The sequence below is a fragment of the Barbatula barbatula genome (assembly GCF_947034865.1).
Source record: "Barbatula barbatula genome assembly, chromosome: 17".
NCBI classification, from domain to species: Eukaryota; Metazoa; Chordata; class Actinopteri; order Cypriniformes; family Nemacheilidae; genus Barbatula; species Barbatula barbatula.
The window spans coordinates 4,995,791-5,018,361 of NC_136780.1; the positions used below are offsets into that span (position 1 = coordinate 4,995,791).

General features: G+C 37.0%; 2 protein-coding genes across 6 annotated transcripts; one reads left to right on the plus strand and one right to left on the minus strand.

The window, feature by feature from the left end:
- Positions 1-4,521: 4,521 nt before the first annotated feature.
- On the plus strand, positions 4,522-8,752 carry ormdl2 (ORMDL sphingolipid biosynthesis regulator 2). Of its 4 annotated transcripts, none has more exons than XM_079478442.1 (4): positions 4,522-4,669; positions 5,139-5,313; positions 6,239-6,390; positions 6,663-8,752. In XM_079478442.1, the coding sequence occupies exons 2-4, from the start codon at positions 5,140-5,142 to the stop codon at positions 6,796-6,798; spliced, it is 462 nt and encodes a 153-aa protein (XP_079334568.1). In that variant the 5' UTR covers positions 4,522-4,669; position 5,139; the 3' UTR covers positions 6,799-8,752. The 4 variants fall into 4 exon arrangements, with proteins under 4 accessions (XP_079334568.1, XP_079334569.1, XP_079334570.1 ...); XM_079478443.1 differs by having other exon boundaries at positions 4,660-5,033; positions 6,663-7,720; XM_079478444.1 differs by having other exon boundaries at positions 4,660-4,894; positions 6,663-7,720.
- A 1,245-nt stretch (positions 8,753-9,997) lies between these two features.
- nemp1 (nuclear envelope integral membrane protein 1) lies at positions 9,998-13,282 on the minus strand. Of its 2 annotated transcripts, none has more exons than XM_079477989.1 (10): positions 13,119-13,282; positions 12,702-12,823; positions 12,407-12,626; positions 12,176-12,248; positions 11,952-12,045; positions 11,640-11,754; positions 11,231-11,456; positions 10,974-11,141; positions 10,707-10,908; positions 9,998-10,616 (listed from the first exon to the last, which is right to left on the minus strand). In XM_079477989.1, exons 1-10 carry the CDS (start codon positions 13,225-13,227, stop codon positions 10,590-10,592), a joined length of 1,356 nt encoding a protein of 451 aa, XP_079334115.1. In that variant the 5' UTR covers positions 13,228-13,282; the 3' UTR covers positions 9,998-10,589. The 2 variants fall into 2 exon arrangements, with proteins under 2 accessions (XP_079334115.1, XP_079334116.1); XM_079477990.1 differs by having other exon boundaries at positions 10,138-10,616; positions 10,749-10,908; positions 13,119-13,254.
- Between the last annotated feature and the right edge of the window lie 9,289 nt (positions 13,283-22,571).

Below are 22,571 nucleotides of genomic sequence, written 5' to 3' on the forward strand. Positions count from 1 at the left end.
TAAGAGTTACAGCACTGGAAGTTTTATCAATTCAGTTGTATGAACGGGAGAATTACTTTGGTCCATGTGTGAATTAATGAAACATGTCTGAATGGGAAGCTCAATTGAAGGGATTAAGGACCTCAATTTCACAAGAATCCTATGGTTTTAGGAAGGGTGACAAAATCAGAAGAAAGCATTTTAGGGCAGATATATTTTCAGCAACAAAATAAAGAAAAAAACAAAAAAACACTTTAGTGCATGAATTCATATACTGAGTTGATGTGAGAAAGTTATGGCAGTAACTAGCCTACTTTGCTGACTGAGCTCCGAATAAGATAAATTCTAAAGTTATACGTTTTAATCAATAAGAATGTGTTTATTTTAATTCCAATGTCATATTTTTTATTTCTTTTTTATAAAAAACTGTTTGCAGTTTGAATTGTAGTGATTTATAGGGTTTCAATTTATTAAAATTATTATTTATTTTAAACATTGTTCTTCTAGAAACATTGCTTACAATCTGTTGCCACAATTTTATTAATGTATTTAGTGACAATGTATTATAGGCTATATGTAACGTTGCAGACAATATTTTTGCATACTTAATAAAAAATCTGGATTAAATAAATAACAATTTATTTTTAATACATTTTCAAAGTTATTTTCAAAACCATGCTTTTGGTTAATGGGTCTGTTATTACATCATCAAACTTCCCATATCACTTTTGTTATGGACCACTAACGTGTGCTCACTGATCTACTGACAGCTACAACTGACATGTTGGGGATAATTCTATTACATTTCAGTGTAAAGAGGAAGATGTAGACTAATATGTTTTATTAAAACAGAGGACAAGTTTTCAAAAATTCCAATGATAACAGTCAGATATCAGATCTGAAACTTTATACCGACACCTTGAAATATAGGGGAGATCATGAATTTTCTCTAGAATTGGCTTTTTCTGCTGGATTCAACACAATATTCTTATATATTTGCTTTAACTTTAAAATGAGTAAAGCGAACGCAACAAAACCATACTGGCATACAATAAAGCCAACAAATAACAAAGTTAATTCTAACCAAATGTGTTGTCGGATAAGATTTGGTTTAACCTAATATTTGGTTATCCTGGATGACCAATAGTATGAACACAGGGATATATATAGGTTATATCTCTTTATTAACACGGTGTTGGCAATTTGACTTTAATACAGAACTTATTCCAGTTGGAATAGAAAACTTGATTTCTCTTTTTATAATTGAGGACAAACACCAAACAATCGGCTGTTAAGGTTACAGGTGATCCTACTAAATGGGCTCACACAATCTGTCCCCTCTGGAATCTGACACGTCACCCATTTCGCCTGTTTCTTGTAGGCTACTAACCTGGATGAAAACTATTCTGGAGCAACTTTTTCATGTCATGCAATCCAGACTATAGATAGTAACAACAAAGTTTAAACTAAACTATATTTGTGCAAAACTACGCTGCTATAACAAGAGGATCACATGTTATTATGTACAACCACTGTATGTCACACAGGGTGCATGAATCTGAGAGTTACCAGAAATGCACGTATACATAGATGTCCGATCCGCATACATTTTACTGAAAATAAAATGATTCGTTAAAAGAATGAACCTATTTGTTCACTTAAAATAAGCATTGAAAGCGAAACATGACCACAAAAGCCTCAATAAAATATTTATTATCTAATTTAAAATGCATTTTATTGTTTATTAACCGGTAAACCTTTTAAAAACGTGTTAACCTTAAAGTGTCCCTAACACCAGATGTAGGCTATGACGTGACATCGGTTAGTTAAGAAGAAGGGAACTCGGATCACAGTCGAGCCAGCAGAGTTCCCTTGATCGCCGTGTCTGGGATATCTTGGAGACGTGTTTGGGGAACAATAATATTTTAAGAAAGCGAAACTCCCAGCACTGAACGCAAGCTACTTACAAGCTACCTGTGCATACGGGAAAGTCCTGGTGACTCATCGCCCTCTAGTTTATATAGTCAAAATCTGCCCCTTTGCATTACAGTAAGAATCGGAGAAGAAAGGATACACATTTACAGACCTACTGAAAAGCGTTTTTAATATGGATCAATCTCTGTTGCTCGCATTTTGCATTTCGTTTGCCGTGATCCCGTGCGCCTTTGGCACCCCGGTGGCTCGAGCATCAGCTGAGGTGAACTACATTCAGTGTAGAGTGCTGTCCCTCAAACTCATCGAGATTGCTAGAGATTTATACGACAGGGTACGTATTTTAATCAAGACATACATTCATGTTTTACACCTTTTTGATTTAGATGAAGGTTAAATAATAAAGGAATCATTACGTTTTCCCTCTGTGCAGGTCGAGCCCCCTAGCGTGACAGCAAACATCAGTGACCCTCCAGTGTCTATAAGACAAATAGACGCGTGTGACCCCTGGAGCCTTGAAAGCAATAAGGAGGTAAATAACTAAATTAATCATGTATCCAAAACATCATTTAATATTAATTTTTGTATGTTTTACCTAAATATAATGCTTTTAATTGATTAAATGTTATGTGACAAATTATAGACCATTATCTTCGTGCTTTCAATTTACAATGAATGAATAAGTGTTCAATCAATAATTTATTTGTTTTGCATTTTAGATCTGTCAATCAAGAATTATACTGGCTTTGAGAAACTACACCAGTATTTTTCACAAAGACGGTGTGTTTAAGAATCCAGCTTGCATTAAGTGGAGCGAGCAGGCAAATGAGATCTCAGATGTTACCCAAAACCTTCTGGGGGCTCTTAAGGTATGAGTCATTGTATTCAATATCATTTTTATCGTCTTATGTCTTGTGTCCACATTTGAAACTGCCTCAACAGTCTCTGTCAGCTACAGGAACCTTTCTTATATATTTAAGTCAAAGTATCTGTTTTCAGTATTCTGTCAATTATGTTACATTAAGTGATAAAACATTTCTAATGATGCATTGCTCTTGTTTGATCTACAGCAACCAGTGGTGGACAGGCCTTCGGACACTGTGGGCTGGCATGTGTGGTGGCATGATAGTGCTCTGTGTCGGGACAGCGTGGAAAGGCTGTATTCGTTCTCAATCATATCTGCACGGGTTTTCTCTTTTTTGGCTTCCCCGCTAGCACCTAAAATGGAGAATAAACCGTGTTAGTGAGAAAAGAGAGAGAACCGAGAGAAACAGATTTAGATAAATATTTATCATGATCATGTTGATCAGAATATTCAAACAGCTTTTGCTGCACCTTAATAGGTTCTCATATCATTGACATGATGAAATATTCAGATATAGGATGAAAAGTTCAAGTTTTACTTGAGGGGACATATTTATTGAACTATTTATTGTACTGCTATTTATTTCTGTATTTATTGTACAATAAGTGTTTTTTCACAATGTGTACATGCAATTTATAACTAATAAATATATGAACAAGTATTTCAGCCCATAGTTGTCAGAAGTTGTCTTGACATGCACATTGTTCCTAGAGAGAACAAAGACGTGAATTGAAGAACAAACCTGAAATTGCTTTTACTCTCATCAACAAGGAAATGACAGAACGGATGTTTCCAAATTTCCCAGTGTGAAGTCAACAGCTCTCAGTAAGAGGAGAGGGAAGATGTGATTTCCATAAACATTCGTGCCACTCTGTGTGAAGCTTCCTACAAAATATGTCCTATATAAACTCTGAGGTAATGTGGCTGCTCAACTAAAAACACAATACCACGTGTTGTCTCATCCATTGTGACACAGAAAGGGAAGTTGGTTTACCAACCACGCAAGAGGAGAAAATCTGAGATCACATTATTTGATCAATTCTAGATAAAACAGGTCATTTCTTGATACAAAAGGCACGTGAGACAATGCAAGACGCAAGAACAATTGAATAAACAAGCTATTAAAAAAATCACTTATTGTAGAGTGCTAGTATCATCTTTAGACAAATATAGGCTTTTTCAAATTCAGTAAAATTGTCAGAATCCAATTATCCCATCTGACTAAATATTTTTATTAAAATAGTTTATACAAAAATATTAAGTAATAAATAAATGTATTTTCGTATAACATTGTGTACATGTACAAAGCATTGTGAACATAGCAAACATCAGTATTGACAAGCTAAATAACAACAGTAAAGTTCAATTTACAAAAGAAAAATTTATATATAAAGATTATAGACACATTCACAACAAAACTCTCAAAAAGGGCAGGTTGACAGAATTATAAAAAATATTAATATTTGAAATATTTGAAGTAAAAATGAAAAAAAAAAGATTTCAAGTGTTTGATACGGTAAAACTAAATACTAATATAATTCATTTTGTTTACCAATTTATAGTATTAATATTAACAGTGTTAAAGTATTTAATACAGAAGGTATCATTTAAAAATATAAATAATCTAATACTTTGATATTAAATGTTCAATAAACTATTTTTTATTTAATTCAATATTAAGTGTTTTGATCTCTATGGTCTCTAATGGTCTATAAATCAGATGTCGGAGAGGGAGATGTAGGCTGCGTTTAATAATGTAGTAAGCCTCCTATCAAGTACGCATCTTTGCGCATGCCGAGGCGGTCATCGTGCTGTAAAATGTTGTCTATGCAGGCAGCATCCTCGGTTTAGACACACAGCCGGATACTCTCTACTTCCTGGTTACTTCGCAAGGTGGGTGGCAGTCATATGACAACATTAGCTCTTTATTGTACATTAACCCGCTGTTTCAGAAACTTACCCTTTCTTTATTTCAATTGAAATTAAAACCTGACTCTTTACATGTCACTTTTTATCTATAGCAGAGTTTATCGCTCCGTTGATTCATCAGTAGCGTTACCCGGATCTACTAGCCTGATGGCTAACAGTGTTCAGCTATAAACGTAGCATACGCGTAAAGTTAGTACGAACGACATAATAGAGACATAACTGAAAAGTGCTTACTGATCTCGGTCAGCTGTATGAGATATTGACAGCCAAAATAAACCATACTTAATAACGTAATGTGACAGCATGCTTTCATTTTACCCATTGTAAAGTGAGTGGGCTAAGGTAGTACGTTGTGTTTAAAGGGCATCCTTGTTTGTGTTGAAACGGTTTGGTTGTTTACATTAAGGATACTATGGTTCTTGTTTTTGTGCAGGATGAATGTGGGCGTTGCTCACAGCGAGGTGAACCCTAACACCCGGGTGATGAACAGCCGGGGGATCTGGCTCGCCTACCTGCTTCTGACCACTGCCCTGCATGTAGTGTTACTCAGCATCCCTTTCCTCAGTGTACCTGTGGTGTGGACCCTCACCAATGTCATACACAACCTGGTCAGTAGGCCTATATCAGTCTTTGAAAAATATGTTTGTTTATGAATCCGAAGGTAATTGTTCACCGAAACATGAAACGTCTGTGATCATGTTCTTACTCTCTTATTTCATTCAAATGTCATCAAAGTAATACCCGGTGGATCAGGGCCACTGTGTCATCATTGTACAGACAGAGATAACCCTTTTATTCTGGGGGCTGTGAACCCTCTAGGGCAGGGGTCTTCAAACTGTGGTTCAGGACGTGATGCGAAATCAAGTGAATGACGAAAAAACAGACAATGACTTGATAATATCTTACCATATTGTATTGTGGTATTGCAATTAAACATGTATTTCATTCATACAATGACAAGGAAAAACTACACTACTAAAAGAGAACTAATTCTCCCCCATATTTACATAGTACAAAAATGAAATTCGGTCATAATTTACTTAACTTCATGTTGTTATAACCTGTATGAGTTTCTGTGTTATGCAAGAAGAAAGCTATTTTAAAGGACCAGAGAGTTCTGGAGCACTATTTACTTAAATAGTAGGTAAAAACTAACACGGCATTCAAAAGTGCCCCAGAACTGAACAGTAAATTATTTAAAATCTCTTCTATTGTGTTCAAAAGAACAACAAAATCCATGCAGGGTTAAAACAACATGAAGGTGAGTAAATTATGACAGATTTTTTTCAATGTATGTGCTTTTTGGAGCTGTCATTAGGAGCCTTTAAAGTGACTGCATTTTATATTAAAAACCTTTATTGTCTTTTAAATACCATTTTCATTTTTGGGTGAACAGTTAAGACCTAATACTTCTTCTCCGTGTAATAATTGTACGGTGGGTTGCTTTTGTGTTCATGCCAAATCTGTTGGTAAATGCACACAAGAAAAATCTCATGTCAACAGTCCAGTGTTAACTCACTTTCTGCTATCCAGGCGATGTATCTCTTTTTGCATACGGTCAAAGGCACTCCGTTTGAGACACCTGACCAAGGAAAGGCACGTTTGCTCACGCACTGGGAACAGATGGACTACGGCGTTCAGTTCACATCATCCAGAAAGTTCCTCACCATCTCACCTATTGTACTGTGAGTCATAAGTCATATTCATATCTTTCCAGTAACTTGACAGACACAAAAATAATCAGCATGTAAATTTTTTCCATATTAATCAAAAAATGTTTTTACTACGGTACATACTTTTATGGTGGTGCCAGCTTATACTGTATCAAGACATTCACTCAGTATCTATTCAGTAACACTTATTCAGTATCAATACATACAGTTACTCAAACAAGAGTGTTTTAAAGCATATGATGTTTTATGTGTCAGACATGTCCTCATTAAATGCTTTTATCCAGGTACATTCTGGCCAGCTTCTATACCAAATATGATAGCACCCATTTCCTGGTCAACACAGGATCACTACTAAGTGTCGTCCTTCCCAAGTTGCCTCAGTTTCATGGAGTTCGACTGTTTGGCATAAACAAATACTAATATCACACTGCAGCCCCCGAATGAAGTGGGATTTAGCATCATGGAGATGAGATGACGGATGTTTCTCCTGATGACTCTTTCGTGGTCCACAGCCTTAAGGGACACAAACTGCACTGGACTCAAGTACACATATTTAAAAAAGGTGTTTCATGCTCAGGTAAATTCAATCTGGGGCGTTTTATTCATGTGTTTGTCATTCTCTATATAATCATCAAAATCACATTTGTCATTGTATGCTCAAATGAATGTTAAGGTTACATTGGCATAAGCCTTACCTTGAGCTCTGTCATTGTGGATTGAAAACATTCAAATGTGATAGTGTTGAATCATAATGTTTAAACTGATTTTTTATACCGTAGCTTTTTCAAAAGACATGATTTTGCTCTCAAACTGCTTATTAGTGTTAAATGCTGGTTTTATTTATGTCTCATTTTCATTTCATTTGCTACAAATATGCAAAACAATGAATGTCAGAATGTGATAGAAGTAAACCATCTACTGTATAATTTGCTTTCCTAAAGGTTATTTTCAACATTTTGGTTTGGTGAACTTCAGTAGAGTGTCGTTTAGATTTGATATTGAATTCCTTTATTTATTCCTTTAGTTGCTTTAACTATCCCGAAACATTCCAACTTGAAGTTATTACCATGCTTATGTGTGAAAATTTATCTTTTTTTAACATTTGTACAGGTTTAAGTTCAATGGTGTTGCACTCTCATAATTAAAATGCATTAAAAGGCATTACATTATTGGGACTAATACAATGTTTCCCAAATCTGCCAGCAGAATTGATTTCAGGAGATGCATGCATGTAAATCTATACTCAAGGAAGTGAGATTTCCACGCGTGATAGTATGTCACTGATATTTTATGTGTATGTAACTAGCACAATATTAAAGTACAATGCTCAGATCAAGAACTTAAGTTGTATGAAGTTGGATGTTATTGCCGAGATGTGCAAATGTTGTGAAGTAGGTCTAGCTAATACGTGAGGAATGCACTTCCCAACTGCAGGTCAACAGTTTACATGGGAATCCTCCGTTTTGCACAACAGCAGAGGAAACTAAACAGGGAAGAGGTGCAAATCAACCAGGAGGAAGCACAACAACCATCCACCGTACTCACGGAATAATGGTAAATCCAAGGAATAATACGGACTCACATTTGGATAAGTTGTTAAGGTGTACTGGGGGAAATCCAGGAGTTTTACATTTGCCGCCTACATACTGACAGGGGCAAGCCCGGCGACAATGGTCAGGTGATAGTTGTATGGGAATTCCCACCTACAGGCTCAGGTGTCTCCCAAATGATAACAAACTGACTGCATTTCACGGAAGAGGATGGAGGAGGGGAATAGTGACCTCATCCCCCCTGTGCTGCCAATTTGCTTACTGTATGCTGTCTGATTAACATGGAAGCGTATGCAAATATTCTACTTGCTCGATTCTTTAGAATGCTGTGCAAGCAACAGGGGACCACTGCTGGAATGCAAACATCATTTGCGTAACCTGCAGAGGTAGAACCACAAGGAAGGGTGTAATATATCTCGCCCACGGCTGTGGATGCTTTTCAAAGTCAGTGGATCGAAAACCAAAAGCTGAGGCGATTACTCTAGGGATGCTGTTACAGCTATAAAATGTTTCCCCAATTCTGCTTTCTTGCAGTTCCTGTTCATGCATGTCATCAGAAAGGCCTATTGAGCAGTGAAGGTCAAACAAACCACATCATTTGTATAAAGATGACCAAGAGGTGATTAGCTGTTCAACAGTGGTTCATTAGGAACTACGTCTTACTCTGCTGACTGCTGTGGATATAACCGTGTGCTTTACTGGCTCATTTACTCAGAAAAGGAATGAGTCACATTTGATTGTACCTAGACATACACTATTAGTCAACATGCTGGAGACACCAACTCATTTTACAGCATTTCAGAATAAAACACAAGGTGAGAGCCACTGTTATGTTATGCATTCTTCTAACTTTTTTTTACCTGTGATGATTATAAAACAGTACTGGAGGGTCCTATCATTCGAGTCTACTTCATACGACGAATATTTTTTTTACGTATGTCTAAAAAACTGATTTGAAGCATTTAGGTCAAAAGGTTTTAATGGTCATCATTTGCCCAAATGAAACTCTTGTGAGATCTAATGTGCAGAATAATGATAATCTTTTCCGAGACATGCGTATCAGTATGAAATCATCATATCATGGTTCTGATGGGGGATTTTGAGACAGAGTACAGATCTCAATCTTTCATAACTCAGTTGAAAAAAAAACAGTTATTATGACCTTGCATAACAGCTATCAGCTCACAGGAAACCGTCTTATAAATCAGCCCTGGGGCATTTTCCAAACGGAAATAGGCATTACTCCCTTCGAAGGGCTGAATCCTTGAAGTGAACTGTTTTAAAGGGTGTGGGGTATTACTATGGGGTCTCTGTGTGGCTGGAACTCCCCTCACAAAGGAAATCTGGCGAAATGTTCATTTAACAACGCCGCACGTGCACTCTGAATCCAGCACTCAGTTGTTGAAAATAAACAATGTTTCATATTTCCAGGATCAAGTCATCACAAACTTCCTTGACGTGACCATGGCATGTAGCCTACCCTTCGTTAACGGTCTTCTGAAAAGGGCCCTTCGTGAAGAGATTCAGGTGTAGGCCTACACTTTACATTGGAACGCCCCTACACTTGAAAGGCCCTTCGAGAAGGGCCTTTCGAGTGCAGGGTATTGATCAGCTCTCTTGATCCCGAGATCGTGAATCAGTATATTTTGAACATGGGTCCAGGAACTGACTCCATTCTCATTTGGACACCGTTCACTTATTTTACTTCCCAGCTGGCTTTAATCAACCGGCAAAACCGACTTCATTTTTTAAATTCTGGTTTGAAGTACATACAAGAAACACTTTCATTATTCTGTTACATATCTGTGCTCAGATTTGGTCAAACATTAAATGTAACTGTTAAAGTCAAAAATGTATTTGTTCTGATGAACACAGAGAAAGATTTTTGTAATAATGCTTATAACCAAACAAACAGATCCCAACACCCATTAACTCCCCAAATTACTTTTTTTGTTCTTTTTAACACAAAATACATTTTGAAGGATGTAGGACAGTAAACAGTTGGTAGTCACACCTCTGAAGACATAGTTATGTATAATATATTGCATTTCTGTCACTAGTTCCTCAAAAAAGTGTACAGGGCACCTTTAATAGAAGCACAGCATCTTTCGCCTTTATGGTTTTATGTTGCCACCGTGTGGCTGCAAGAAGATATAACCATTTAAGTTTAATGGGGGTGTTAGCTTGTGAAACAAAAACTATAATGTTTCCAAACACAATAATAGTTCTGCTTTTATTGCTCATTCATACAAAAATAAAATAACCTCTTGGCTCCAGTCAATAGCCCCTAAAAGTCTTTCAATACATGTGTGCTTCCTCTGTTCAACCTCAGTATTGTGGTTTTATTGATATTGACAAGCATGTTCTTGGGCCTTAATTTAACATAAAAACAATCCAAAACACTCATAAAATACATTACATAAAATACAATCAATGTAACAGGGCAAAAACACAGCTTTCACAGTCCCCTCCCATTGGAGGTCTTTTAAGAATCAAACACAAAGATAAAAAAAATCTGGTCAAGAAAGGAAAAATTAAATGTTGGCCGTTCTCATCAATCACATAACATTGGTTGGGATAGCCTGCACTCTGTCGTTTCTGTAAATCATCCGTAGATCATAATGATGAAAATCACGTGGAAGCAGGTTTTTGGCTTTGCAGTCAAGAGTGCAAAGGTCCATTCCTTGCCTACAGATAAACAGTAAACAGTTCACATGAACAGACTTGATCTGCCTAAATGCTTCATTCAAATGCTTTCCAACAGCATCATTTTATCACCCGTGTATTGTTCCATCGTGGAGATACTACTTCTGGCTTTACATCATCATTTGTTTCCCATCCGTCCTCCTCCTGATTTTCTTCTTCATCTGTGGAAAACTGCTCATCTTCAAAGAACGATCCATCCAGTCCATACTCCTGGGTATGAACAGAAACCTCATTGGACAGCAGATGAGGAGAGCCCTCGATGAAGTCAGCAAACCTGTGCAAATGAGAGAAATTTAAGTGAGAGCACTGTTAACACAAGTCAACACGAACGTTGCATACCTTTTAGGAGACTGGAGTCTAGACACAGTCTTCCAGGTGTTGAAATCTGGACTGCTGCAGTAATTTCTGAGCTCCTCTAGAGCTTTTTGAGTCTCTGCCTCCCCTTGTCTCTGATACTGCTCCTCAGTCAGCAGACGTCGTGGCTCTGACTGCCTTGGCTTAAGTTTCCTTTACCATATGAAAAAACAACTATATCGTTCAACTTGTACTTGATCAATACTCAGATCACTCAAATACTAATGAAGAGAACCACTCACCTATACAATGTGAGGGCCATTGTGAAAGGGTAGTCCAGGTTTTTGGAGCAGAGCGCAGCCAGCATAATAGCAAAAGCTACTTGCTGTACCTGAATTCCAGCATAGATGAACAGAAGTCCGAATAGCTGCAGGGTCCAGGACAGGATATTGATACTTCGCTCCTCCACGAGAGGGCCATAGCGGTAACACACTGCAAAACTGACAAACCCGATGACAGTGGCATAACCTAAACATATACATGTCAAGACAAAAAAAATCTGTTGACATAACCAAGACTGCAGCAGGGAAAACATTGTTAAAAAATAAAATTAGCTAAATTTACAAATCCAACAGGAAAAATTTAGTTAACCTTTTATGACCTTTCCAAGGTTAAATAGGTCTCAGATTTGTTTTACAGGTGGTATCTTACCAATAGCCAGAGGCCAGTGGTCTCTAAGAATTAGCTGCAGGTTCCGGAACACCAGTTGGATAATGTAAAGAGAAAAAGACCAGCCTCCCATCATCAGCACATAGACAGGGCTTTTCTACAAGCCACAGAAACACACATCAAGATGATTCAAACTGTTTTTATGATTTCCTATAGACAAAAACATAACATGCATGAAGTTGACAGTTGTAGTTATGTTTCAGAAACCTAAATGGCCGTGCCAAAATCCTGAGGTGTCTGGTGGTAAAAGAGAAGAATGTTTAGTACACACTGCAGAACAATATGGATCCTAACCTTAGGTAAAAAGCGGCCAATGATGTAGATGGCGATGATTAGGGAGGCAATCATGCCAGTGCTCATGCCCGCAGAGTAGTAGAACACTTGACTCCTATGAGACAGATAAAAGAGAGAAAGACCATAGAAAGACGTTCATGTATAAATAAAGCTGTGACTCTATCCAGATCGCCAACTTCTGCATTAAAACAAACTGATTTTAAAGTGAATACAGTTTGTTTTACCTGCTGAGCATGTCTGCAAAGCAAAATAGCAGCACTCCAGCCAGAAACACCAAAAACAGGAAGATGTCAAACTCTACAAGAGGATGAATAATGTCAAATCAAATATTTTGGAGCATGAAGACTGTGTTATGTACTGTAAAATGAAGGAGTTCCAGGAATACATATATGTAGACATTTATTGTTAAAACAATTGCATTTTTACCCCCTTATGCAAAGTTTCTTTCAACTCACGTCGACTGGGGTGTACTGTATAAAATATGTTGGAGTCTGAGGGGTCCACACGGAAACAGGTCTTGTTGTTAAAGAGACTGATGCTCACGGTGGTCTCATTGGAGGGTTCACGGATGAAGTACTGCACAAGCTGCCAGATGCTGAAATGTTCCAGCTCCTGCAGGTCCTGTTCATCTTTGACCACTGTTACCTTCAGCATTTTAGTGCTCCATACTCTCACCTGTCAAACAAACATGTCTCTCATCAATAATCCACACTGTTTACACTGACAGTCATAGTAAATATCGTTTAATACCTGTATTCTAGTCCATGTTTCCCTCCATCCAGGAATAATGGGGTTATAGTAGCAAAAATGTTGAGCTCCTTGAATTTTAATCTCTTGTCCATCTTTTACGTCTATGATTGGACGAATGGTACCTACAACAATTTAATAATAATTTGTTAAGCTTCTATTACCTGTAATTCAATAATTAAAAGTGTGATAGCACACAAAAACAGTATTACTGGATGTTACAGGTCCAGTAAGTCACTAATGCAAACAACTATGTCTCTGAGAACATTAAAACATGCCTTTCATTAAAAACCAGCTGCTGTTTTCACACTGTTAACACAATTATACCAACAACAGAACGCTAACAACACTTAGCTTTTATAACTTTCCAAACAACTTCAAGCCAGATATATACGCCTATAATGGCTAAATCTGTTTTACCTGACGCCTGTTGAACAAACTGAAGACAAAAAAACACGGCAGTCAAAATAAACTTGACTCTGACAGTTTCGATATCAAAGCCACTTTTTGATTTCATTAATCCCGCCATGATGTCCACTCGGTTTCCCTCGATGGTTGCAGTGACGTGACCGACTAGATTAAGGTTGTGAACAGCGCCACCTGTTGTGCTGGAGGAAGTCGGCATGCACAAGCGATTAAACCTCCAATAAAAACGTCAATAACAGTAGCAATAACAAACAAATACAATGTTGTAATGTTAGAAGGTTGATGGATTTTATTGCACTGTCTTTTTACACAGCACACAGGTATAAAACACACAGATTTCTGTAAAGTCATTTTATCTTGTCACAATCATGACTGACATTTCTGGTTTACTTGCTTTATCAAACGATATTGGCAGCTTTTTGGGTCTGTGCCAATTGGTCTTTCCTGTTGTGGTTCTAATTTTATTTAACGCTTCCAGTACATTCTAAAAACACTTACTTTTTATACATCCCATGCTTCTAACAAACAATTTATTTTCTAACTCAGGCAAATCCTCTTTTATATCAGTGGAATTGTCAAGCATTTATTCCCCTGTTGTTATAGGCCTATACAATACAATAACTCATTTCGATGTAGTCATACAATACAATAAACTTAATTTTGTACATTCAGAAAACCTCAGAATTTAGCTTAATAAGACGCATTTCATCATCCTCTCTATAGGGGACCTGCACAGAGAGCAGATTTATGTAGCATCTTCCATATTGACAGACAGCCCAGGGCAGAAAAATACAGAATTTTTGGATCATTATCTGAAAATGCAAAATGAACATGTGTTTTTGCGTTTAGCCGTCATCGAGGTACAAATATCTGGTCACTGGTCTCTCAACCCCAAGCTGCTCCCGGGTGAAAATCTGGAACCATTGTTGCGGCAGCGGAAAGCGGGGTGGAGTATCCCACAGAGAAATTCTGCAGCCCCAACATCAGACATTTCCAACTGTAGCGTAGAGCCTTTCCTATGTTCTGTGGGACAGAAGTTTGAAAATATGAATGCAACATCATGTGTTGAATTTGCAAACTTTTACCGTGCATCATAATTGAAACAGGCTGATATTAAATAGAAATGGACGATAAAAACAAACAGTGTAAGAATTCTAGAGGACATTTGTGTAATATCACAATGGGATTAAAACAATCAGATTTGCAATAGTACTATGCTGGTAATGAATAAGACAATGTGAACCTTTAGCCGATGGAATTATTCCAAAGAGGCTGATTGATACAAGATTTCAAGTGGTTTAAATACCACAGCTGGGTTAAATATTAAGATTATTCACAGACACTGTAAACAATATGCTGTTAAAATGACGACACATGTAGGCTATACATACTTTGGCTCCCTCTCTCTATGAAAACAGGCCAAAACAGGATGAAACAATTTATCTTATGGAAGGAAATTTCTGCACTATAACAATAGAACAGAGCAAGTGACTTGAACAGCCCCTTTCCTCCCAACATAATATAAATAAATGTTTGACTATAGAAATGTGGCCTTGTTGTGACAATCCAATTTACAATGGCAATGGCATTTTATTGATATAGCACTATTAATTTGAACCAGAGGTGACCAATGTGTTTTAACACCAAAAGAGACCAAAAAAGAGCATAAGAAGAAATAATACAGGAAATATAAAAAACTAATAACTACAGTAACACTTTTTAGAAAATATACCCAAAATACAAAGATAACAATCAACTATAAAAAGCCTTATCAAAGAGATATGTCTTTAGCCTAGTCTTAACGAAAGATAAAGATGGAGATTTTTTTTACAATTATTTAGTCATATAGTCTTACAGTAAAACATTATCTGATGGTTTAGAACCTGTGAAATTAAAGGACAGTGATATCAATAATAACACCATAACATTATGCTTTCACAATATTAAGAATATTATGTTTCCAGACAGATTGGTTAAATTTAAATGATTTTGTCAACCAAGACCAGAAAAGCAAAAACAGCCTAATTACAAATCCAAACATCTCTCCTACCTTTCTGTATTTCTTATATTTTTCTTTATTTTTGGCTTTCTTTTCCTGCTTTACGTTTTCTTCCACTAAGGGCTCGTAGGATCGATCCGGCAGAAAAGTGAGTCGCACATCTTCGGCCTTCCCCTCCGGTTGAGCGAGACTCTGGTCTGAAACACCGGCATCGACATGCCGCCTGTATCTGCCACTGACGGCGTTACGATTGAATCGATCAGAGGAGCCAAAGACAGGAGCACAGAAGAGAGACTTCGGCTTCATGACATGAATCTGATCTCTGGCTGTCTGATTAAACTCTCAGACTATACGCACATCCTGCGCAGCAGCGTTTGGACTTGGCAGAGAATCACACCAGGGGATCGTCCGGGTAACTTCAAGTCAAACCATATTTTTCTAATTTGTTAATTTAATGTTAACTAATTCGTAAATGAAACAGAATGTTAACTTTCCTTTAAGTAGGGCCGACCTACTAAAGGATATCACAGAATATTTAATGGATGTATAATGCGAATTGCTTAGGTTCAGAAACTATGTCTGTGGGTCATTGGTTATGTGTTGTGTTCTTCTTTAACTTATTAAGGCCTCCACCTTTTACATTTTATTACACTCTAATAATGTACAAATTTTAACAGGTAAACGATACTATTAAAAACTGTTTAATTAGAAATAAACAAGATTTTAGGGCAGTCGGGATCTTCATTCTTTTTTTATTTTGTTTTGCAATTAAATGATTTTAACACAGCCATTACGTTTCCACCCTTTTGGGTGAGTTTAGCCTATAATGGGAAAAACACAGTTTTGATTACTTAAAATCAGTCAGCTGGAGAAAAGTGCTTGTTCTTTTTATACAGAGACTGGACCAATGGACTATAAGTGTTGTTTCCCGTTTTGGCTAGTGGACAAGTGTATAGGGATACTGTTGTGTTCCACTTCCACTTCAAAAGAAAGGCCAAAGTAGGGTTTACTTAATCTTATTTCACCATATGATTTTACTATCAGGTACACTGGGTCTATTTAACAGCCAAGTAGCATTATAACAAAGAAACTGAATAATTTAGAAATTAAAAACTGCTTCTTCGTTGTATTAAATAAACATTTAAGATCCCCAAATTCTTAAGTCAAGAGCAGTTCATGAGTTTGTATTTTGTTGTTTCATTAACATTGACGACAAAAACAGCAGCAAGTTTTTTGTCTAAGGAATAATGTAATGCCGACGTTATTGCCTGCTCGGCCCTGCTTTAATACAAGAACACACCAAAACTGAAAAGGTTTCAATAATAAATAGATGGTAAAATAGTGGGGAAACATGTTAGGATTTTAATTAAAGATATTTTCTATGCTTAGATTTATGTATTTTCAACACGTTTTTTTTGTAAAAGGTTGAAACTGGGTGTGTAGGGTTGGGTGTCGAGAACCGGTTTAATTTTAAATTTCAAAGAAGCATTTCGGTCCTGTTTATCGATTCTTGGCTTTTCAGTCACTGGCGAACGGCAGTGAGCAGTTGTATCTGTCTGCTATGACCCGCGACAAGGACGTTATCTCATTACGCATATGTAATGCGCAGTTGGCACTATGACTGAACGCAGCAAACCAAAGAAACAAACTTTCAAAAAAGATCATAGCATTGCCACATGCAATACATGCTGTAAAGATTTTTCGCGCAAGGGAGGAAGTACCACTTATATGATAAAACACGGCATAAATCTGAAGGAATGCACCGTGTTTTAGTCTCTCAGCCTCAAGTCCTCCTTGAGGACAATATCCTAACCTTAGGTAAAAAGCGGTGATTAGGGAGGCAATCATGCCAGTGCTCATGCCCGCAGAGTAGTAGAACACTTGACTCCTATGAGACAGATAAAAGAGAGAAAGGCCATAGAAAGACGTTCATGTATAAATAAAGCTGTGACTCTATCCAGATCACCAACTTCTGCATTAAAACAAACTGATTTTAAAGTGAATACAGTTTGTTTTACCTGCTGAGCATGTCTGCAAAGCAAAATAGCAGCACTCCAGCCAGAAACACCAAAAACAGGAAGATGTCAAACTCTACAAGAGGATGAATAATGTCAAATCAAATATTTTGGAGCATGAAGACTGTGTTATGTACTGTAAAATGAAGGAGTTCCAGGAATACATATATGTAGACATTTATTGTTAAAACAATTGCATTTTTACCCCCTTATACAAGTTTCTTTCAACTCACGTCGACTGGGGTGTACTGTATAAAATATGTTGGAGTCTGAGGGGTCCACACGGAAACAGGTCTTGTTGTTAAAGAGACTGATGCTCACGGTGGTCTCATTGGACGGTTCACGGATGAAGTACTGCACAAGCTGCCAGATGCTGAAATGTTCCAGCTCCTGCAGGTCCTGTTCATCTTTGACCACTGTTACCTTCAGCATTTTAGTGCTCCATACTCTCACCTGTCAAACAAACATGTCTCTCATCAATAATCCACACTGTTTACACTGACAGTCATAGTAAATATCGTTTAATACCTGTATTCTAGTCCATGTTTCCCTCCATCCAGGAATAATGGGGTTATAGTAGCAAAAATGTTGAGCTCCTTGAATTTTAATCTCTTTTCCATCTTTTCCGTCTATGATTGGACCAATGGTACCTACAAAAATAAAATAATTATTTATTAACCTTCTTTTACCTGTAATTCAATAATTAAAAGTGTGATAGCACACAAAAAACATGATTACTGGATATTACAGGTCCAGTTAGTCACTAATGCAAACCACTATGTCTCTGAGAACATTAAAACATGCCTTTCATTAAAAACCAGCTGCTATTTTCACACTGTTAACACAATTATATGAACAATAGACTTGACTCTGACAGTTTCGATATCAAAGCCACTTTGAGATTTCATTAATCCCGCCATGATGTCCACTCGGCTTCTCTCGATGGTTGCAGTGACGTGACTGACTAGATTAAGGTTACAGCCTAAGTGAACAGGTTATTCCTGCCAAGTGGAATTATTTCTTAACCCGAGTGTTTCCTGTTTAGTGAAGTATTTGTGCTTCGTGTACATTTTTGTGGCCTTGCGTTCTCCCCTCTGGGGGTTTGCGAACTACCAGCCCTACAGGCTGCCTCTTGCATTTGTTGGCATCCGTTGGCTGGCTGTGACGCTCCTTCTAAACTGGCTGTAAGACTCTGTGGACTGTGGATTACTCCCCGTTTGCCACCTCTGGGTTTTTTGTCCCTCAAGGACCAACAGACTTACTTCTTCCCCCTGGGTTACCCCTCACCGGCCGAGCACTTGAGCAATTAAGCTTATTCTCTGCTCCGGCAGTCTGTTTTTGGGTTATCTGTGATCTTCAATAAATCTTGACTCTTGAGTAATTCCCTACGGTGGCCTACTAGCCACAACACAACGGAATAAAGCCACAACACAACGGAATTAAACGGAATTACAAGGACAGTGATCATTTAAATTTTTTATAAAAAAGTTTAAAACAAAAGCATACCCTTGAAATAAGTAAGCATATATAAACATGCCACAGTTACAGGAAACTTATGTACATTTACATTTACATTTAGTCATTTAGCAGACGCTTTTATCCAAAGCGACTTACAGATGAGGAAACATTGGAAGCAATTATAACAACATCTGCAACAAAATACATAAGTGCATCAAACTAGTCCATTAAAGCCTAGCACAGTATAAAAAGCTAAGAATAGTGAGGTTAGTAAGTGTTTTTTTTTTTTTATAAAGAAGGAAAGGGAAGAGAATATTCTGTGAATATTCTGTGGATGTAGGAGTCCATATTACGTTTTATTAATAATAACACCATCAAATTAAACTTTCACAATATTAAGAATATTATGTTTGCAAGACAGATTGGTTAAATTTAAAATAATTTCCTGCTTTATTTTTTGTTCCACTAGGGGCTTGGCAGACATTAGGATCACACCAGGGGAGCGTCCGGGCAACTCATGTAACATTCAAGTCATGTAACATTTTTCTAATTTGTTAATTTAATTTGTAAATGATAAAAATGTTAACTTTTCTCGAAGCAAGACCGACCTATAGGATATCACAGAATATTTAAGGGATGTATAATGCGAATTGCAAAGAATAGCTTTTTCTGTGGGTCTTTGGTTATCTGTTGTTTTCTTCTTTTTATGGGACGTTACCAGGTGGATGGGAACAAAAATAACAAAATCCTACTGGTAAAAACACTACTACAGGAATCGGTTTTAATTGTCCTTTGTATAAAGGGGTCAGCTGTCCTTGAGCAAGAGACCTTTCCCCTGATGGCTCTGCAGTAATGTGCCACTGTAAAAAAACTACTTGTAAGTCGCTTTGGATAAAAGAGTCTGCTAAATGACTAAATGTAAATGATAAAGGGATTTTTCATCATTTTCTTTACCATGGCCGCATTTTGAACACATTGCACGTATATATTTACACATTAATATTAGTATATAACCGATCAATTGTTTCTGTTTTTGAAAAAAACCTGTCAACTTTATACTTTGAATCAGGTCCAGTTCTAAACATGGAGGCCCTCTGCTAAACCTATTTTGGAGGCCCCTCAAGGCCTCATCCCCTCCACCTTTAACATTTTATTACACTGTAATAATGTAACATTTTTAACAAGTAAATGATACTATTAAAAAATCTGTTTTAATTTGAAAATGCTCCAATCAAGATTTTAGGGCAGTCGGGATCTAAATGTTTTGTAATTAAATAATTTTAACACAGCCATTACTTTTCCTCTCTTTTGGATGAGTTTAGTCTACTGTATATATTTTCAAATGGGGAAAAACAGTTTTGATGACTACAAATCAGTCAGCTGCAGAAAAATGCTTGTTCTCTTTTTCAGAGACTGGTCCAATGTACTATAAGTGTTGTTTCCCGTTTTGGCTAGAGAACAAGTTTAAGGATACTGTTGTGTTCCACTTCCACTTAAAAAAAAGACCAAAGTAGGGTTTACTTAATCTTATTTCAGCATTTGATTTTACTATCAGGTACAGTGCGTCTATTTAACAGCCCAGTAGCACTATAACAACGAAACTGAATAATTTAGAAATTAAACACTGCGTCTTCATTGTATCAAATAAACATTTAAAATAAAGATCCAAAACTTTAGTCAAGAACAGTTCATGTGGTAAATATATTTCGTGTAAGGGAGGAAGTACGATTTATATGATGAAACACAGGATTAATCTGAAGGAATGCACAGTGTTTTAGTCTCCCAGCCTCAAGTCATACTGCTAAAAAGAACCAGATACATACATTAGCAGCAAACAATCATTTTGGTTTGTTACTTTCTTTTATTAAATAGTAATAAAAATGTAATACATTGGGAAGCTGCAGGACAATATGCTCTTGTTTATTTAAAATAATTTTACGTATTTGAATTATTCATTCAATCATGCATTCTGCTAACTGACTAAATGTAAATTAAGTATATTTATTCATAATTGTCACACCCGTGATACAAACCCAGAGTGTTTTGCTGGAAAACCCAAGGTTCTAACCACTGTTCTAAGAGGCAGGTTAGACGGAAAACAGATGATCTTCCCTTAATATAGATAGAGGCCGATCAAAAGCTTAAAGCAAAGATTTTTTTCAGTTTGCTCAACAGTAGCTTAACAGTATTTCTCAGGACGAGAGCACCTAGGACATTGCACAAGGCTTCTAGAACAAGGTAACAAGTACAACGAACGAGCACAAGACAATAGACAAGAGGGCATTAAATAGGGAGACTAACAAAGGAGATAACGGTGGGCAGGTGTGGGTAATGAGAGGAAAGCTGTACTAGAAACGAGAGGGGCGGGGCCAAATGACGAGACTGGAGAGAATGCATATTAAGTCCAGATTGACAATAACATGCTTCTCTCCACATAAAACAAGTGGGATCATGACACTGACTAACTAGGCACAGGTGATTCACTTAACAATAATGATCAGGGAATTAGGAGGAAGTTGGGAAGGTCTTGTGCTCTCAGTCTCCCTCGGCTGGACAAACTGTGGTGTGACAAATTGTTTAGATAATGGACGATCTAGCTGCATGTTATATATTTTGTCTTTTTTTTGTGTTATACTTAAATAGTTTTGGTTTGTAATTGCACATGGTTATTCCTTAATGGAAGTGTAATTTATTTCATTATTTGATGAATTTTCACAGTAAGCAGCTACAGCCTACTGATGATAGCCTCAATGAGGCGAGAATAAAAGCTAAAACTTACTTTTTTTTTAAGTATTTATTTTTCTCTCTCTAGAACAATATTGCAATCAGAGAATCGATAAGAAATCGTAATCGATTTTTCCATCAGAATAGTGTAATTAGGTCACTAGGCCATAAACTAATTTAATCAGAAAAACATTGTCTTTAAACATCTTTTTATTTTTCAAACAGAAAAGTGAACGCAAGAAACTCAACACAATAGTTCCTCATTCTGCTGCTGAATTTTGTAAAACTGGAACATCACATTACGAAGAATTCTAGATTACAATTCTTCTAAATCCCATATACATTTAGCCTGCTCACAAATTTGGTTTCTTATAGTTTTTATTAGAGATCTGTTTCCAACGACCCCTGCTTTTTGTCCTGTTAGAAGTCTTTATTATCTTTATTATTTATTATCTACTACTGACCAAGTGAAGAACTGCTCTTTCAGTGCGCATTTGAAATACCACAAACTCGTCCAGTGCTGTTTATTTCCCCCAAAGAGTTAGAATTTGAATACTAAACAGAGAGTCTGAAATTTATCGCTGCTTTCTTAGGCCTCCCAAGATGCGTATGACTAACAGGAAAAGCAACCATTCGTGTTGATGTTTAGAGGCGTTAATGTTTGGAGTCGTGGAAATGTCCCCGCAGTAACAGACCGGTGTAAATTCACAAACCTGTCAAAAGTTAACAGCAACAATTATAAGTTAATACCGTGAACCTTGCATACTTTTAAGAATTGCTCTTTGTCGATCATGATGTATTCTTTTAGCAACCGTAGTAAACATGACAGCTTACTTCTTAGATCAGACGGTTTTGTGTTGTTTCCAGGCGGTCCGTCAAAGACATCTAACGGAAATCCTGTTAAACTTACATTTAGATTTATTCATTTGGCAGACGCTTTTATCCAAAGCGACTTACAAGTAGTTTTATACAGTGTCACATTACTGCAGAGCAATCAGGGGTAAGGTGCCTTGCTCAAGGTCCCTTCAGTCATGACCTGCTGGCACTGAGATTAGAACCGGCAACCTTCTGGTCACAAGCCCAACGCTCTACCATTAGGCCACAGCTGACACGATTAGGCCACATGACTCATTTGAAGCTGCTACATCATCGAGGCTGTCTCCGTAGGCTCCATTCCAATGAGACCTACTTTCACTAGAATTCGGAGGCTGATGAGCTGTATCCTTTAGTTGCTAGAGATAACCCACAATT

Bases quoted from the DNA above. Each gene is read 5' to 3' on its own strand.
- nemp1 (XM_079477989.1), bottom strand. From the start codon at position 13,227: ATGGCGGGATTAATGAAATCAAAAAGTGGCTTTGATATCGAAACTGTC. The intron at 12,627-12,701 runs GTATTAAACGAT...TTTGTTTGACAG, and splicing joins AAACATGGACTAGAATACAG to GTGAGAGTATGGAGCACTAA. The intron at 12,249-12,406 runs GTGAGTTGAAAG...ATCCTCTTGTAG, and splicing joins TACAGTACACCCCAGTCGAC to AGTTTGACATCTTCCTGTTT.
- ormdl2 (XM_079478442.1), top strand. From the start codon at position 5,140: ATGAATGTGGGCGTTGCTCACAGCGAGGTGAACCCTAACACCCGGGTG. The intron at 5,314-6,238 runs GTCAGTAGGCCT...TCTGCTATCCAG, and splicing joins CCAATGTCATACACAACCTG to GCGATGTATCTCTTTTTGCA. The intron at 6,391-6,662 runs GTGAGTCATAAG...GCTTTTATCCAG, and splicing joins ACCATCTCACCTATTGTACT to GTACATTCTGGCCAGCTTCT.